Here is a 20,502-nt window from a genome sequence, read left to right on the forward strand (position 1 = left end):
ATTATGAGAAAATCAACTACAAATGGTCTAATGCAATGTGACTAAACAGAAATTTACGGCTCACCAACATACAAAATATGTAATCACAGCAGCTCCTGAAGCAAGGCTTAACAACAATATTGGATGCCCATTAAGTGTAGTGGCGGGCCCCATATTAATGATGAAACCCCACTACCAACACTTGTATCTGCCTCCACACAAATCACCCTACGTACAAAACCAAAATAGTGGACCAGCAGCACTACTAAGCTCACGGCTGAAGCTGAAAACAAGCTCCAGCCACCCACTATTTGAATTTCCTTCCATAAACAACCAATTTGACGGCTCAGTGGGCCACTATCAAAATTATGTATGTAAAAACCCACACTAAACATATATATAAAAACCAGACCAAATATATATATATTATGTATATAAAGGTGATAACCTTTAGCTTCCGTCCCAGACACGCGACAGTAGGTACACGCTGCAACATGTACTGACAACACTCTACAGCCCTTATCATTTCCAACAAAATACAGCTGTATGCACATGAACAACGATCACCATCAGCCCACGCCAAGACGCGTGACTCTACACATCACCAAGACCAAGAACTACACGCGCATGGATGTATACCACACGGTGAGATTCAGCACACCCATTGCCGTTGCAGCAATGACGCCACCACCCATAGCGAGCTTCCTGTCGGAAACAACGATGTGGAGCAAACGTCAACCACCAATACTAAGCACAACCCAGATCATTGGGTTCCTGGGACCAAACCAACACACACCGGCGGAAGATCGAAACCTCCAAAGGCTGTCATGGCTTCACAACCACGCTCGCCAACTGGAGAAGGCTCCCTCGAGAGAAACAACGAAACCCACCTGAATATGAACCAGGGATAACCGATGCCCCCCATCACCGGTAGAAACCTCCATCTTCTTCAGAATATCAGAAAATCTGAGACCACACAGTTGATGCCGGGAACATTTTAAGAAAACACATTCCCCACGCACCACCAACACAACATCGGAGACGACCGACGAAGCCATGTTAAAAGATTCGAAGCAAAACACGATGAACATCCACCTTTAATTATCATCCTATTTCCCTTTCTTTTCTCTAACCTTCTCTTCTAATTCTCAAGAAGAAAGTTTCTCTCTAACTCTCTCCGTACTTCTCCATCCATCTCTCTTTTGTTCTAGGAACTAATTTGGTTAGGCAACTAATAGTTTCATTAGCTTAAGTGGCCAAGTTTAACTCAAACTAATCTTGGTAAGCCTCCAACAAAGAGAATTTACCTAACGAAATCACTTTGAGTTAAGAAACTCATTTAATGTTTTCTCCATCAACAACGGGTTCAATTCTCATGTCCAAAAGTGTAAATTTGAATTCCCTTTAATTTTCTAACTATTTCCATTTATTTTCTCTAACTTTCCCTTCTAATTCTCAAGAAGAAAGTTTCTCTCTAACTCTCTTCATCCTTCTCCAACCTTCTCTGCTTTGTTCTAGGAAACAATTACCCTAGGCAACTAATAGTTTCATTGGCTTTTTTATTTTTTTGGGTGAATAGGTTCATTGGCTTAAGTTGCCATGTTCAACTCAAACTAATCTTGCTTGGCCTCCAACAAAGAGAATCTACTGACTAATTGTAGCTTAACGGTATTCGTTTAACTTAGGCACCTCATTTAAGGTTTTGTAAATCACCTAAGTGTTCAATTCTCAAGTCCAAACGGATGATTTGAATTCGCTTTAAATTTAATCCTATTTCTTTTTCTTTTATCTAACTTTCTCTTCTAGCTCTCAAGAAGAATGTTTCTCTTGAATAGTCTCGGTCCTTCTCCTCCCTTCTCTCTTTTGTTCTCGAACTAATTATTTTTTTTGGGTGGATAAGTCACAAAATAAAAGACAAAAAACTTACACCACGACAAGGGGCATACCCCAGGCCCTAACCAAAGCACTATACAGGAAACCAGAGAAAGAAAAAACAAAAACTAAGCCATTCCAGAATTACCCAGAAAAACTGACGAAACAAACAGAACTATCTGGACAAATAAATGAAATACGTCCTAACCTAAATAAACCATACATAATAGAAATAGCCAAAAATGTGTTCATGTGTTCATGTACACCCGTGTACATCCCACACGGGTAGGCAAAACACCAACAGATTCTAATATAAACAAGCATAATAGAAAATCAGACTTCACACACGAGGCGCATATAGCAGCCATCAACACAGGCAGGTCCAGCTTCAAGCCACGAGACACACCGAACTGAAAAGAACAAGATAGGCAGACCCAGCCATCAACACAGGCAGATCCAGCCATCGACACAAGCAGACAGCCATCAACACATGCAAATCCAGCCAGCAACACAGGAAGAACAAGACAGCACATGTGACCCGGACAGATTCTACACATTATAGTAGACCCTGTAATGCAGCAAGGACCAAACAGAATTAACTAACCAACAGTAGAGGACTTTGCAAAACTCAGAAATCTGAAGCAGTTAACATCACACATATAATTGCTCACTACACTCAACCCACAAATATCTATGCTCACATCACTCGGGAAACAGCTCCATATACCTACAAAAGAGAAAGATACAGTGATATATATAAGCATGTTAGTTCCTCTCATTGTGGCTAGTAAATTGGGGGTTATGGAGTGTTTATTCCTCACACGAAACTCAACCCTCAGACTGGTTGATGTACACTCATCCATCAGTTTTCCAGGAATCCAAGCACCTATATGAATAGCAAACATTAGGAAACCCCACAATTTATTTGCTAACCTTCACTCAACCCACATTTAGTGAACTCTCAATCCTCACATCAACAGCAGCATGCTTCAGCATAGTACGAGGCAGTTTCCATGAACTAAGATAACAGCTGTCATTATGGTTAGTCTTCAAATTGGTTATATGCATTACCCTGAACCTAACCATATCTACAATACACTTAATAACCACCTCTTCAGGGACCATATCTTTACTGAACACTCTATTATTCCTAGCAACCCATAACTGGTACACAGTACAAGTAAAGGCAAGCTTGGTAATAATAGCCCCCAGGGATTTCCCTTTCACAGATTTAGCAATAATCTGGACCAAATCATCCCAAAGGAAGGATGGCCAATCAACATTTATTTTACCTTTAATACAAGACCACACTCTTTCCGAAAATGGACATTCAAAAAAAAGGTGATTGTGGTCTTCATGATGGTACTGACAAAATGCACACACAGCAGATTGCGTCACACCAAACAGATGCAACCTGTCCCCAGTGTTAAGACGGCCAAGGATCGCCATCCAAACCACAAAACTCACTTTAGGGATATTGTGAGGGCCCCAAATTAAATGTGACCAATTCACATGGCCATAGTGAGTTCGTAATGCATTCCAAGTGGATTGGATGGTGAAGTTGCCATCATGAGCAGGGCACCAACTAACACTATCATGGCCACCAGTAGGGAGGAGATTTGAAGGAGTTTTGTTAATGAGATCCATAATCTCCCAAGAAGAAGGAAATGGCCATCTCCAAGATTTTCCCTCCACAATCTGACTCACCTTAGCATCTATGCTTAAGGCGGTGTCGTACACAATACGCCTCCCAAACTTATCCCAAATAGAACCTATTGGATGCCAATTGTCAAACCATAAGAAAACTCCAGATCCATCTCCCACCTTATACTTGATTAAGGGGTAAATTATAGGTCTTAGGGAGAGAACTTTCCGCCAGACCCAAGAGGGGTCATTTGGCACCCTAACCCTCCAAAAACTCCTACCTTTGAGGAGATAAGACTTAACCCAGCTACACCACATAGTTTGCTCACCCCCAGAGAGGAGGAACCAAACATGTTTCGCAATAGCAGCTTTATTCCACACAGAAATGGACTTAAACCCCAGACCCCCTTCCTTCCTGGGAGAGCAAATTCTATCCCAAGAAACCTTAGCCCCATGAGTTTTCATCTCACAACCCGACCAAAAAAAAGCCCTAAAAAGACGCTCGATAGACCGGGTGACTTTCTTTGGGAGAATGAATAGAGAGGTCCAGTACACTTGCATCGAAAACAAAACAGATTGGATCAGTTGAGCACGGCCAGCATAAGTAAGGCACTTATTTGTCCACCTCTTAATCCTTTTAGTTATCCGATCCACAAATTGATCACAATCAGAGGCTTTAAGTTTCGTGGAAACTAAAGGGACCCCCAGGTATCTCACAGGCAACTTGCCTTCACTGAATTGACAAACCCCAAGAATCTCATCCCTCAACTCATTATCACAACCAGAAAAGAATATATGACTCTTAGCAGGGCTAGGTGACAACCCAGACAGGCTCTTAAATTCTTCTAACCCCAGCTTAATGGACCGAACAGTGAACACATCCCCCTTACAGAAGATCATTAAATCATCTGCGAAGCACAAGTTAACTATCTTAGGTTGATCACATCTCCAATGGAATTTAAATGCAGGATGCGAAGCCTTCTCAGCCAAAATTCTAGAGAGAATTTCCATAACTAAAACAAAGAGGTAAGGGGACATAGGGTCACCTTGTCTCAAACCTCTCTCCCCCCTAAAATAACCATGCAAACTCCCATTAATGCAAATGGAATAGGTGGGACTAGTCATGCAAGCTTTGACCCAAAGAACCATGTTAGGGGGGAAACCCATAGCATTTAGGATATCAAGAACAAACTCCCATCTTACATTATCATATGCTTTCATGATGTCCACTTTCATAGCACACCTGGGAGACTGAGAAAATTTATGATACCCCCTCATAAGTTCCTGTGAAAGGAAGATATTGTCAGCAATTCTCCTACCGGGGACAAAAGCTGATTGCACAGGGTCAATAAGATCATTCAGAACAGATTTGATCCTATCAGCAATGATCTTAGAAATACACTTGTACAAAGTATTACAGCAAGAAATGGGTCTAAAATCCCCCACTTTTTCAGCATTTGGGATCTTCGGGATAAGAGCAATGGAGGTGCTATTTATTTCCCGAAGAAGCTCTCCCGATGAGAAAAAAGATTTGATGGCTTGGACAACCTCTCTCCCCACAACGTCCCAGGCTTTCAGAAAAAAACCCGCAGAATAGCCATCAGGGCCGGGGGCTTTGTTGGGTTTTAGAGACCTGAAAGCATCAATGATTTCTTTCTCAGTAACATCCCTAACAAGACTATGATACTGAGTGTCAGAAACTCTCTTGGTGATAAGACCATTAATCCTCTCAGACCCATTATAATTGTCCACAAACGGCTTACCGAACAAATTTGTGAAGTAGTCCACAAAAGAGTTATGGATCTCAGCACTATTAGTCACCCTCTCCCCATTCCGGAGCACAACACTATGAATACGCCCCTTATTCACATTTCCCTTAACATTTTGAAAGAAGAACTTTGAATTCCTGTCCCCTAAACCAAGCCATTGGACACGAGATTTTTGATGGGCAAGACTTTCCTCAGCTTTACTGAGATCAACATATTTAATGTAAGCAGCCCTTTCCATTTCCTGAAAATGGAGATTCATCGGATCTTTATCAAGCTTAATTTGAGAATTAAGAAGTTGATCCTTAGCAGCACCAACACGGATGGAAATCTCACTATACTCTTTTTTGTTCAGATCTCTTAGGATAGGCTTAAGGGTTTTAAGCTTCTGACAAACCCTAAACATAGGGGATCCCTTAATGTATTTAACCCAAACACCATGCACGCTCAGGAGGAAACTAGAGTGATTAGCCCAAAAGTCAAAAAACTTAAAAGGCTTTTTGAATTTTGCCTCCTCCCCCCCAAGATGCACAACAACTGGGGAATGATCAGATACGCCTGGAGGAAGAAAGAGAGCATAGGAGTTAGGGTTAGCAGACAACCATCTCTCATTTGCAACAACTCTATCAATTTTTGAAGTAATAAAATTCCCCCCCCCCCCCCCCCCCCGCGCTTATTGGACCAAGTAAATTGACACCCCTTGTAACAAAGATCATCCAACTCAGACTCCAAGACTAGTCTATTAAACAACTCATTTGCTTGACTCCACGTGTCCTTTCCCCCCATTTTCTCATGAGAGAATCTAACAGCATTAAAGTCACCAAGGAAAATGGATGGGTGACTAGCATGGTTGAGAGCAATTTTCTTTAAATCAAAAAATAGAGGAACTCTCAACTCATGTTTATTCTCAGCGTAAACAAAAAAGGCAAATAAACTGGAATCTGTATAAAAAACGTGGATTTTGACAAAAATATACTGGTTTGATTGTTGAAGCATCAAAATATCACAAAAGTTTGGGTCCCAGCACACCCAAATTCTTGCTGGTAGATCTGGTTGTGAATTTGACAAAAGATTCCAATTTTTAAAGCTATTTGCAAAAAGTTTAGCTTCATTCTCCATTTTAATTTTTGTCTCCAAAACACACATTATTTTAATGTCTTCTTTTCTAACAAAATCAGCAACTTCTTTGTGTTTAGATGGGTTGTTAAACCCCCTAACATTCCATGATGATATTTTAAAAGACATGATAAACTTAATAAATGCAACCAGATCACCACAAAAACAACAAAAAGATATTTACCTCCTTTTCTTCTTCTGGCTGCCTGATTTGCCAGAAGACTTCTTCTTTGTTGAGCTGCCCACTTTGAGACCATCAGCCCCCTTACCGCCCAGAATTTCTGGAGAATTAGCTTTCATTTCCTCTTTTCCCAAATTATGGCCAATATCCTCAACTGCAGGGCTAACATTTTCTACAACATCAGGAAGGGGAAGATCAATAAGCTCCGTATCAACCTCAACAGAAATGTCAGCCACTGGAAGGTTAGCCCCCTCAGATTGGATCTCAGGTTCACCCCTTTTAGTAGCAGATGAACTGTTGACTTCAGGAGGGACGCTGTGAACAGGGGAGGATGGATCCCCCACTTTTTTCTTGCCCTTATCCTTGACAGTGGTCCATCCCTCATCATCTTCAATCTGTTCCTCTGAATTCTTCTGCAATTCAATGAGGTGAGTTACTTGAGCAGAAAGACAGGTCTTAGTCTCATGCCCAAAAACATGGCAGTGTGTACATCTCGAGGGAACCCCTTGGTACTCCACATGAATGTTCATAGAAGCATCACCATCAGTGAGATGAAAGCTGTCAGGGAATGCCGATTCAGCTGATATATCCACACACAGTCTAGCAAAAGAGATCCTACTTCCAGAAGAGGTAAGTTGATCCATAAACAAAGGGACACCCACAGCACTGGCTACTCTCCCTAACCCTTCCCCATCCCAATATTCCAGAGGAATGTTAAAAAATTTTACCCCAGATAGGGATGGTCTTCTTGTCTTCCTTAGACAGTTTCATCATGCGATGCCACTGTTTCAATATCAGCAGAAAGCCACTTACATACCAAGGTCCCCCCTCCAGCACATCTATACAACAATCACGATTTTCAAACATAAAGAAGAAAAAACCGTCATCATTCTTCAGAATTTCTACCAAACCCTTATGCTTCCACATATTATTAGCATTATTTTTGATAAGGGTGTAAGGCAAATTTTTGTCAATAAAGTACCCTACCAGGCAAGCATTCCATTTCACCGTGGGGGAGGGGGGAGGCATCTCAACCACAATTTTATCTTGATCCACTTTGGGGGGGGGGGGGTAATAGTTGAGTTTTACCTCTGATCGGACTGAAGACGACGCCACGTTAGCCCACGATCTACCCTCAGGGGGTCTGTTCTGCCCTCGGCCTCCACGACCACCCCTAGTGTTGGTATTTGCTCCTCGACCATGGTGTTGAAAACCACCACGAGTGTTACCCCCAGATCCGACAGGATTGAGTCCCGAATCCTCAGAACCACGATCATTACGACTACCTCTAGGGCTGCCATGTGTATCAGATTCATCAACACCCAGATCTTGGTCCTTCATGACCAGATCCCCTTTTTCCTTTGCAATCGGTGGCGAAGAGTGATCCACCTCATCCACAGTTACTCCATGAGCGATACCCCGATTTTTAGTAATCTCCACACTATCAGGCAGGTCCAACAGCTTTGATCGCCTTTCTCCTTCAACCCTATCGGACCAGTTAGTGGACATCGGGGTTAACAACACTGGCATTGTAGATCCAACAGTAGGACGGTTTTCGTCCATCGCTGATCTGGCCTTGATAGCCGCAAGCCGGTCAGAAAGGTCTTGGATGGATGACGCCGTAGCCCCACTCCGTTTCTTCTCACTATTTTGTGCAAGCACAACTAGGTTATCCAACTCACATTCAGAGAGATCTAAACACTTAGGGCTAAATTCTCCAAGCGACCCACTGAATCTCTCGTTCCCTCTCTCCTCATTAATATTCGCATTAAAGTTTCCTACAGTAACCAAAGCATCAGATACAGTTTCCATTTCAAGAATGATCTCACAAAAGAAAACGAAACCCTAGAAACGCAGGTTTCTAGAGAGATGCGGGAGCTTCTCACTCTAACCAATTGTAAGTTCTCTTTTGTTCTCGAACTAATTCGGTTGGACAACTAATAGCTTCATTAGCTTAAGGGGCCAAACTTAACTCAAACTAATTTTTCTTGGCCTCCTTGAAAGAGAATTTATTGAGTAATTGTAGCTTGACGATATTAGGATTACTTAAACAACTCATTTAATGTTTCTTAAATCAGCTAAGTGTTCAATTCTCAAGTCCAAAATGATTGATTTGAATTCGGTTTAATTTTCACACTGTTCCCCTTACATTTCTTTCTCTCTAAATTTCTCTTTTACCACTCAAGAAGGAAGTTTTTTCTCTCACTCTCTTCGTCCTTCGTCCTTCTCCGTGCTTTTCTCTTTTGTTGTAGGAACTAATTAGCTTTGCCGACTAATAGTTTCATCAGATTAACTGGCCAAGTTCAGCTCAAACTAATTTTGCTTAGCCTCTAAGAAAGACAAGTTACTGAGTAATTGTAACTTAACAATATAAGTTTAGCATCAGCAACTCATTTAATGTTTTCCAAATCGCCTAGCTGTTCAATTCTCCTGTCAAAAAGCATTAATTTGAATTTGCGTTAATTATCATCCTATTTCCCTTTCTTTTCTCTAACCTTCTCTCCTAACTCTCAAGAAGAAAGTTTCTCTCTAACTCTCTTCGTCCTTCTCCATCCATCTCTCTTTTGTTCTGGGAACTAATTTGGTTAGTCAACTAATAGTTTATTAGCTTAAGTGGCCAAGTTTAACTCAAACTAATCTTGGTTAGCCTCCAAAAAGGAGAATTTACTAAACGAGATTAGTTTAACTTAATAAACTCATTTAATGTTTTCTTGACCAACAACGTGTTCAATTCTCACGTCCAAAAGGATAAATTTGAATTCTCTTTAATTTTCTTCCTATTTCCATTTATTTTCCCTTACTTTCTCTTCTAATTCTCAAGAAGAAAGTTTCTACGTAACTCTATCCGTCCTTCTCCAAGCTTCTCCCTTTTGTTCTAGGAAATAATTACCTTGGGCAACTAATAGTTTCATTAGCTTAAGTTGTCAAGTTTAACTCAAACTAATCTTGCTTAGCCTCCAAGAAAGAGAATCTGCTGAGCAGTTGTAGCTTAACGATATTGTTTTAACTAAAGCACCCCATTTGAGGTTTCGTAAATTAATTTAAGCACCTCATTTAAGGTTTCGTAAATCACCTAAGTGTTCAATTCTCAAGTCGAAACGGATGATTTGAACGCGCTTTAATTTTAATCCTATTTCCTTTTCTTTTATCTAACTTTCTCCTCTGACTCTCAAGAAGAATGTTTCTCTTGAACTCTCTCGGTCCTTCTCCTCCCTTCACTCGTTTGTTCTCGAACTAATTAAGTTAGGCAACTACTAGCTTCATTAGCTTAAGTGGCCAAACTTAACTCAAACTAATTTTTCTTGACCTCCGTGAAAGAGAATTTGCAAAGTGATTGTATCAGCTAAGTGTTCAATTGTCAAGTCGAAAAGGATCAATTTGAATTCGATTCAATTTTCATCCTATTCCCCTTACATTTATCTCTCTGTAAATTTCTCTTTTACCACTCAAGAAGGAAGTTTTTTTCTCACACTCTCCGTCCTTCTCCGTGCTTCCCTCTTTTGTTCTAGGAACTAATTAGCTTTGGCGATTAATAGTTTCATCAAACTAACTGGCCAAGTTCAACTCAAACTAATCTTGCTTAGCCTCCAAGAAAAAGAAGTTACTGAGTAATTGTAACTTAACAATATAAGTTTAGCAAAAGCAACTCATTTAACGTTTTCTAAATCGCCTAAGTGTTCAATTCTCCTGTGAAAAAGCATTAATTTGAATTTGCTTTAATTATCATCCTATTTCCCTTTCTTTTCTCTAACCTTCTCTTCTAATTCTCAAGAAGAAAGTTTCTCTCTAACTCTCTCCGTACTTCTCCATCCATCTTTCTTTTGTTCTAGGAGCTAATTTGGTTAGGCAACTAATAGTTTCATTAGCTTAAGTGGCCAAGTTTAACTCAAACTAATCTTGGTAAGCCTCCAACAAAGAGAATTTACCTAACGAAATCACTTTGAGTTAAGAAACTCATTTAATGTTTTCTCCATCAACAACGGGTTCAATTCTCATGTCCAAAAGTGTAAATTTGAATTCCCTTTAATTTTCTAACTATTTCCATTTATTTTCTAACTTTCCCTTCTAATTCTCAAGAAGAAAGTTTCTCTCTAACTCTCTTCATCCTTCTCCAACCTTCTCTGCTTTGTTCTAGGAAACAATTACCCTAGGCAACTAATAGTTTCATTGGCTTTTTTATTTTTTTGGGTGAATAGGTTCATTGGCTTAAGTTGCCAACAAAGAGAATCTACTGACTAATTGTAGCTTAACGGTATTGGTTTAACTTAGGCACCTCATTTAAGGTTTTGTAAATCACCTAAGTGTTCAATTCTCAAGTCCAAACGGATGATTTGAATTCGCTTTAAATTTAATCCTATTTCTTTTTCTTTTATCTAACTTTCTCTTCTAGCTCTCAAGAAGAATGTTTCTCTTGAATAGTCTCGGTCCTTCTCCTCCCTTCTCTCTTTTGTTCTCGAACTAATTCTCTTTTTTGGGTGGATAAGTCACAAAATAAAAGACAAAAAACTTACACCACGACAAGGGGCATACCCCAGGCCCTAACCAAAGCACTATACAGGAAACCAGAGAAAGAAAAAACAAAAACTAAGCCATTCCAGAATTACCCAGAAAAACTGACGAAACAAACAGAACTATCTGGACAAATAAATGAAATACGTCCTAACCTAAATAAACCATACATAATAGAAATAGCCAAAATGTGTTCATGTGCCGCATGAAAAATGAGGAGCATGAACACACTCGATCACAGGCAGCAAAAAGTCAGATGAAATCCATATGTCATGTACACCCGTGTACATCCCACACGGGTAGGCAAAACACCAACAGATTCTAATATAAACAAACATAATAGAAAATCAGACTTCACACACGAGGCGCATATAGCAGCCATCAACACAGGCAGGTCCAGCTTCAAGCCACGAGACACACCGAACTGAAAAGAACAAGATAGGCAGACCCAGCCATCAACACAGGCAGATCCAGCCATCGACACAAGCAGACAGCCATCAACACATGCAAATCCAGCCAGCAACACAGGAAGAACAAGACAGCACATGTGACCCGGACAGATTCTACACATTATAGTAGACCCTGTAATGCAGCAAGGACCAAACAGAATTAAGTAACCAACAGTAGAGGACTTTGCAAAACTCAGAAATCTGAAGCAGTTAACATCACACATATAATTGCTCACTACACTCAACCCACAAATATCTATGCTCACATCACTCGGGAAACAGCTCCATATACCTGCAAAAGAGAAAGATACAGTGATATATATAAGCATGTTAGTTCCTCTCAATGTGGCTAGTAAATTGGGGGTTATGGAGTGTTTATTCCTCACACGAAACTCAACCCTCAGACTGGTTGGTGTACACTCATCCATCAGTTTTCCAGGAATCCAAGCACCTATATGAATAGCAAACATTAGGAAACCCCACAATTTATTTGCTAACCTTCACTCAACCCACATTTAGTGAACTCTCAATCCTCACATCAGCAGCAGCATGCTTCAGCATAGTACGAGGCAGTTTCCATGAACTAAGATACCAGCTGTCATTATGGTTAGTCTTCAAATTGGTTATATGCATTACCCTGAACCTAACCATATCTACAATACACTTAATAACCACCTCTTCAGGGACCATATCTTTACTGAACACTCTATTATTCCTAGCAACCCATAACTGGTACACAGTACAAGTAAAGGCAAGCTTGGTAATAATAGCCCCCAGGGATTTCCCTTTCACAGATTTAGCAATAATCTGGACCAAATCATCCCAAAGGAAGGATGGCCAATCAACATTTATTTTACCTTTAATACAAGACCACACTCTTTCCGAAAATGGACATTCAAAAAAAAAGGTGATTGTGGTCTTCATGATGGTACTGACAAAATGCACACACAGCAGATTGCGTCACACCAAACAGATGCAACCTGTCCCCAGTGTTAAGACGGCCAAGGATCGCCATCCAAACCACAAAACTCACTTTAGGGATATTGTGAGGGCCCCAAATTAAATGTGACCAATTCACATGGTCATAGTGAGTTCGTAATGCATTCCAAGTGGATTGGATGGTGAAGTTCCCATCATGAGCAGGGCACCAACTAACACTATCATGGCCACCAGTAGGGAGGAGATTTGAAGGAGTTTTGTTAATGAGATCCATAATCTCCCAAGAAGAAGGAAATGGCCATCTCCAAGATTTTCCCTCCACAATCTGACTCACCTTAGCATCTATGCTTAAGGCGGTGTCGTACACAATACGCCTCCCAAACTTATCCCAAATAGAACCTATTGGATGCCAATTGTCAAACCATAAGAAAACTCCAGATCCATCTCCCACCTTATACTTGATTAAGGGGTAAATTATAGGTCTTAGGGAGAGAACTTTCCGCCAGACCCAAGAGGGGTCATTTGGCACCCTAACCCTCCAAAAACTCCTACCTTTGAGGAGATAAGACTTAACCCAGCTACACCACATAGATTGCTCACCCCCAGAGAGGAGGAACCAAACATGTTTCGCAATAGCAGCTTTATTCCACACAGAAATGGACTTAAACCCCAGACCCCCTTCCTTCCTGGGAGAGCAAATTCTATCCCAAGAAACCTTAGCCCCATGAGTTTTCATCTCACAACCCGACCAAAAAAAAGCCCTAAAAAGACGCTCGATAGACCGGGTGACTTTCTTTGGGAGAATGAATAGAGAGGTCCAGTACACTTGCATCGAAAACAAAACAGATTGGATCAGTTGAGCACGGCCAGCATAAGTAAGGCACTTATTTGTCCACCTCTTAATCCTTTTAGTTATCCGATCCACAAGTTGATCACAATCAGAGGCTTTAAGTTTCGTGGAAACTAAAGGGACCCCCAGGTATCTCACAGGCAACTTGCCTTCACTGAATTGACAAACCCCAAGAATCTCATCCCTCAACTCATTATCACAACCAGGTGACAACCCAGACAGGCTCTTAAATTCTTCTAACCCCAGCTTAATGGACCGAACAGTGAACACATCCCCCTTACAGAAGATCATTAAATCATCTGCGAAGCACAAGTTAACTATCTTAGGTTGATCACATCTCCAATGGAATTTAAATGCAGGATGCGAAGCCTTCTCAGCCAAAATTCTAGAGAGAATTTCCATAACTAAAACAAAGAGGTAAGGGGACATAGGGTCACCTTGTCTCAAACCTCTCTCCCCCCTAAAATAACCATGCAAACTCCCATTAATGCAAATGGAATAGGTGGGACTAGTCATGCAAGCTTTGACCCAAAGAACCATGTTAGGGGGGAAACCCATAGCATTTAGGATATCAAGAACAAACTCCCATCTTACATTATCATATGCTTTCATGATGTCCACTTTCATAGCACACCTGGGAGACTGAGAAAATTTATGATACCCCCTCATAAGTTCCTGTGAAAGGAAGATATTGTCAGCAATTCTCCTACCGGGGACAAAAGCTGATTGCACAGGGTCAATAAGATCATTCAGAACAGATTTGATCCTATCAGCAATGATCTTAGAAATACACTTGTACAAAGTATTACAGCAAGAAATGGGTCTAAAATCCCCCACTTTTTCAGCATTTGGGATCTTCGGGATAAGAGCAATGGAGGTGCTATTTATTTCCCGAAGAAGCTCTCCCGATGAGAAAAAAGATTTGATGGCTTGGACAACCTCTCTCCCCACAACGTCCCAGGCTTTCAGAAAAAAACCCGCAGAATAGCCATCAGGGCCGGGGGCTTTGTTGGGTTTTAGAGACCTGAAAGCATCAATGATTTCTTTCTCAGTAACATCCCTAACAAGACTATGATACTGAGTGTCAGAAACTCTCTTGGTGATAAGACCATTAATCCTCTCAGACCCATTATAATTGTCCACAAACGGCTTACCGAACAAATTTGTGAAGTAGTCCACAAAAGAGTTATGGATCTCAGCACTATTAGTCACCCTCTCCCCATTCGGGAGCACAACACTATGAATACGCCCCTTATTCACATTTCCCTTAACATTTTGAAAGAAGAACTTTGAATTCCTGTCCCCTAAACCAAGCCATTGGACACGAGATTTTTGATGGGCAAGACTTTCCTCAGCTTTACTTAGATCAACATATTTAATGTAAGCAGCCCTTTCCATTTCCTGAAAATGGAGATTCATCGGATCTTTATCAAGCTTAATTTGAGAATTAAGAAGTTGATCCTTAGCAGCACCAACACGGATGGAAATCTCACTATACTCTTTTTTGTTCAGATCTCTTAGGATAGGCTTAAGGGTTTTAAGCTTCTGACAAACCCTAAACATAGGGGATCCCTTAATGTATTTAACCCAAACACCATGCACGCTCAGGAGGAAACTAGAGTGATTAGCCCAAAAGTCAAAAAACTTAAAAGGCTTTTTGAATTTTGCCTCCTCCCCCCCAAGATGCACAACAACTGGGGAATGATCAGATACGCCTGGAGGAAGAAAGAGAGCATAGGAGTTAGGGTTAGCAGACAACCATCTCTCATTTGCAACAACTCTATCAATTTTTGAAGTAATAAAATTCCCCCCCCCCCCCCCCCCCCGCGCTTATTGGACCAAGTAAATTGACACCCCTTGTAACAAAGATCATCCAACTCAGACTCCAAGACTAGTCTATTAAACAACTCATTTGCTTGACTCCACGTGTCCTTTCCCCCCATTTTCTCATGAGAGAATCTAACAGCATTAAAGTCACCAAGGAAAATGGATGGGTGACTAGCATGGTTGAGAGCAATTTTCTTTAAATCAAAAAATAGAGGAACTCTCAACTCATGTTTATTCTCAGCGTAAACAAAAAAGGCAAATAAACTGGAATCTGTATCAAAAACGTGGATTTTGACAAAAATATACTGGTTTGATTGTTGAAGCATCAAAATATCACAAAAGTTTGGGTCCCAGCACACCCAAATTCTTGCTGGTAGATCTGGTTGTGAATTTGACAAAAGATTCCAATTTTTAAAGCTATTTGCAAAAAGTTTAGCTTCATTCTCCATTTTAATTTTTGTCTCCAAAACACACATTATTTTAATGTCTTCTTTTCTAACAAAATCAGCAACTTCTTTGTGTTTAGATGGGTTGTTAAACCCCCTAACATTCCATGATGATATTTTAAAAGACATGATAAACTTAATAAATGCAACCAGATCACCACAAAAACAACAAAAAGATATTTACCTCCTTTTCTTCTTCTGGCTGCCTGATTTGCCAGAAGACTTCTTCTTTGTTGAGCTGCCCACTTTGAGACCATCAGCCCCCTTACCGCCCAGAATTTCTGGAGAATTAGCTTTCATTTCCTCTTTTCCCACATTATGGCCAATAGCCTCAACTGCAGGGCTAACATTTTCTACAACATCAGGAAGGGGAAGATCAATAAGCTCCGTATCAACCTCAACAGAAATGTCAGCCACTGGAAGGTTAGCCCCCTCAGATTGGATCTCAGGTTCACCCCTTTTAGTAGCAGATGAACTGTTGACTTCAGGAGGGACGCTGTGAACAGGGGAGGATGGATCCCCCACTTTTTTCTTGCCCTTATCCTTGACAGTGGTCCATCCCTCATCATCTTCAATCTGTTCCTCTGAATTCTTCTGCAATTCAATGAGGTGAGTTACTTGAGTAGAAAGACAGGTCTTAGTCTCATGCCCAAAAACATGGCAGTGTGTACATCTCGAGGGAACCCCTTGGTACTCCACATGAATGTTCATAGAAGCATCACCATCAGTGAGAAGAAAGCTGTCAGGGAATGCCGATTCGGCTGATATATCCACACACAGTCTAGCAAAAGAGATCCTACTTCCAGAAGAGGTAAGTTGATCCATAAACAAAGGGACACCCACAACACTGGCTACTCTCCCTAACCCTTCCCCATCCCAATATTCCAGAGGAATGTTAAAAAATTTTACCCAGATAGGGATGGTCTTCTTGTCTTCCTTAGACAGTTTCATCATGCGATGCCACTGTTTCAATATCAGCAGAAAGCCACTTACATACCAAGGTCCCCCCTCCAGCACATCTATACAACAATCACGATTTTCAAACATAAAGAAGAAAAAACCGTCATCATTCTTCAGAATTTCTACCAAACCCTTATGCTTCCACATATTATTAGCATTATTTTTGATAAGGGTGTAAGGCAAATTTTTGTCAATAAAGTACCCTACCAGGCAAGCATTCCATTTCACCGTGGGGGAGGGGGGAGGCATCTCAACCACAATTTTATCTTGATCCACTTTGGGGGGGGTAATAGTTGAGTTTTACCTCTGATCGGACTGAAGACGACGCCACGTTAGCCCACGATCTACCCTCAGGGGGTCTGTTCTGCCCTCGGCCTCCACGACCACCCCTAGTGTTGGTATTTGCTCCTCGACCATGGTGTTGAAAACCACCACGAGTGTTACCCCCAGATCCGACAGGATTGAGTCCCGAATCCTCAGAACCACGATCATTACGACTACCTCTAGGGCTGCCATGTGTATCAGATTCATCAACACCCAGATCTTGGTCCTTCATGACCAGATCCCCTTTTTCCTTTGCAATCGGTGGCGAAGAGTGATCCACCTCATCCACAGTTACTCCATGAGCGATACCCCGATTTTTAGTAATCTCCACACTATCAGGCAGGTCCAACAGCTTTGATCGCCTTTCTCCTTCAACCCTATCGGACCAGTTAGTGGACATCGGGGTTAACAACACTGGCATTGTAGATCCAACAGTAGGACGGTTTTCGTCCATCGCTGATCTGGCCTTGATAGCCGCAAGCCGGTCAGAAAGGTCTTGGATGGATGACGCCGTAGCCCCACTCCGTTTCTTCTCACTATTTTGTGCAAGCACAACTAGGTTATCCAACTCACATTCAGAGAGATCTAAACACTTAGGGCTAAATTCTCCAAGCGACCCACTGAATCTCTCGTTCCCTCTCTCCTCATTAATATTCGCATTAAAGTTTCCTACAGTAACCAAAGCATCAGATACAGTTTCCATTTCAAGAATGATCTCACAAAAGAAAACGAAACCCTAGAAACGCAGGTTTCTAGAGAGATGCGGGAGCTTCTCACTCTAACCAATTGTAAGTTCTCTTTTGTTCTCGAACTAATTCGGTTGGACAACTAATAGCTTCATTAGCTTAAGGGGCCAAACTTAACTCAAACTAATTTTTCTTGGCCTCCTTGAAAGAGAATTTATTGAGTAATTGTAGCTTGACGATATTAGGATTACTTAAACAACTCATTTAATGTTTCTTAAATCAGCTAAGTGTTCAATTCTCAAGTCCAAAATGATTGATTTGAATTCGGTTTAATTTTCACACTGTTCCCCTTACATTTCTTTCTCTCTAAATTTCTCTTTTACCACTCAAGAAGGAAGTTTTTCTCTCACTCTCTTCGTCCTTCGTCCTTCTCCGTGCTTTTCTCTTTTGTTGTAGGAACTAATTAGCTTTGCCGACTAATAGTTTCATCAGATTAACTGGCCAAGTTCAGCTCAAACTAATTTTGCTTAGCCTCTAAGAAAGACAAGTTACTGAGTAATTGTAACTTAACAATATAAGTTTAGCATCAGCAACTCATTTAATGTTTTCCAAATCGCCTAGCTGTTCAATTCTCCTGTCAAAAAGCATTAATTTGAATTTGCGTTAATTATCATCCTATTTCCCTTTCTTTTCTCTAACCTTCTCTCCTAACTCTCAAGAAGAAAGTTTCTCTCTAACTCTCTTCGTCCTTCTCCATCCATCTCTCTTTTGTTCTGGGAACTAATTTGGTTAGTCAACTAATAGTTTATTAGCTTAAGTGGCCAAGTTTAACTCAAACTAATCTTGGTTAGCCTCCAAAAAGGAGAATTTACTAAACGAGATTAGTTTAACTTAATAAACTCATTTAATGTTTTCTTAACCAACAACGTGTTCAATTCTCACGTCCAAAAGGATAAATTTGAATTCTCTTTAATTTTCTTCCTATTTCCATTTATTTTCCCTTACTTTCTCTTCTAATTCTCAAGAAGAAAGTTTCTACGTAACTCTATCCGTCCTTCTCCAAGCTTCTCCCTTTTGTTCTAGGAAATAATTACCTTGGGCAACTAATAGTTTCATTAGCTTAAGTTGTCAAGTTTAACTCAAACTAATCTTGCTTAGCCTCCAAGAAAGAGAATCTGCTGAGCAGTTGTAGCTTAACGATATTGTTTTAACTAAAGCACCCCATTTGAGGTTTCGTAAATTAATTTAAGCACCTCATTTAAGGTTTCGTAAATCACCTAAGTGTTCAATTCTCAAGTCGAAACGGATGATTTGAACGCGCTTTAATTTTAATCCTATTTCCTTTTCTTTTATCTAACTTTCTCCTCTGACTCTCAAGAAGAATGTTTCTCTTGAACTCTCTCGGTCCTTCTCCTCCCTTCACTCGTTTGTTCTCGAACTAATTAAGTTAGGCAACTACTAGCTTCATTAGCTTAAGTGGCCAAACTTAACTCAAACTAATTTTTCTTGACCTCCGTGAAAGAGAATTTGCAAAGTGATTGTATCAGCTAAGTGTTCAATTGTCAAGTCGAAAAGGATCAATTTGAATTCGATTCAATTTTCATCCTATTCCCCTTACATTTATCTCTCTGTAAATTTCTCTTTTACCACTCAAGAAGGAAGTTTTTTTCTCACACTCTCCGTCCTTCTCCGTGCTTCCCTCTTTTGTTCTAGGAACTAATTAGCTTTGGCGATTAATAGTTTCATCAAACTAACTGGCCAAGTTCAACTCAAACTAATCTTGCTTAGCCTCCAAGAAAAAGAAGTTACTGAGTAATTGTAACTTAACAATATAAGTTTAGCAAAAGCAACTCATTTAACGTTTTCTAAATCGCCTAAGTGTTCAATTCTCCTGTGAAAAAGCATTAATTTGAATTTGCTTTAATTATCATCCTATTTCCCTTTCTTTTCTCTAACCTTCTCTTCTAATTCTCAAGAAGAAAGTTTCTCTCTAACTCTCTCCGTACTTCTCCATCCATCTTTCTTTTGTTCTAGGAGCTAATTTGGTTAGGCAACTAATAGTTTCATTAGCTTAAGTGGCCAAGTTTAACTCAAACTAATCTTGGTAAGCCTCCAACAAAGAGAATTTACCTAACGAAATCACTTTGAGTTAAGAAACTCATTTAATGTTTTCTCCATCAACAACGGGTTCAATTCTCATGTCCAAAAGTGTAAATTTGAATTCCCTTTAATTTTCTAACTATTTCCATTTATTTTCTAACTTTCCCTTCTAATTCTCAAGAAGAAAGTTTCTCTCTAACTCTCTTCATCCTTCTCCAACCTTCTCTGCTTTGTTCTAGGAAACAATTACCCTAGGCAACTAATAGTTTCATTGGCTTTTTTATTTTTTTGGGTGAATAGGTTCATTGGCTTAAGTTGCCATGTTCAACTCAAACTAATCTTGCTTGGCCTCCAACAAAGAGAATCTACTGACTAATTGTAGCTTAACGGTATTGGTTTAACTTAGGCACCTCATTTAAGGTTTTGTAAATCACCTAAGTGTTCAATTCTCAAGTCCAAACGGATGATTTGAATTCGCTTTAAATTTAATCCTATTTCTTTTTCTTTTATCTAACTTTCTCTTCTAGCTCTCAAGAAGAATGTTTCTCTTGAATAGTCTCGGTCCTTCTCCTCCCTTCTCTCTTTTGTTCTCGAACTAATTCTCTTTTTTGGGTGGATAAGTCACAAAATAAAAGACAAAAAACTTACACCACGACAAGGGGCATACCCCAGGCCCTAACCAAAGCACTATACAGGAAACCAGAGAAAGAAAAAACAAAAACTAAGCCATTCCAGAATTACCCAGAAAAACTGACGAAACAAACAGAACTATCTGGACAAATAAATGAAATACGTCCTAACCTAAATAAACCATACATAATAGAAATAGCCAAAATGTGTTCATGTGCCGCATG

The 20,502-nt window shown here is 40.2% G+C and overlaps 1 protein-coding gene across 1 annotated transcript; it reads right to left on the reverse strand.

The window, feature by feature from the left end:
- Positions 1-11,302: 11,302 nt before the first annotated feature.
- LOC145805752 (uncharacterized) lies at positions 11,303-17,565 on the reverse strand. Its single transcript, XM_082900947.1, has 7 exons — positions 16,843-17,565; positions 15,763-16,541; positions 15,170-15,675; positions 12,466-15,020; positions 12,026-12,323; positions 11,809-11,967; positions 11,303-11,649 (listed from the first exon to the last, which is right to left on the reverse strand). The coding sequence occupies exons 1-7, from the start codon at positions 17,563-17,565 to the stop codon at positions 11,303-11,305; spliced, it is 5,367 nt and encodes a 1,788-aa protein (XP_082757073.1).
- Between the last annotated feature and the right edge of the window lie 2,937 nt (positions 17,566-20,502).

This window comes from Camellia sinensis, chromosome 13 (assembly GCF_055761805.1).
Source record: "Camellia sinensis isolate YWXY chromosome 13, ASM5576180v1, whole genome shotgun sequence".
NCBI classification, from domain to species: Eukaryota; Viridiplantae; Streptophyta; class Magnoliopsida; order Ericales; family Theaceae; genus Camellia; species Camellia sinensis.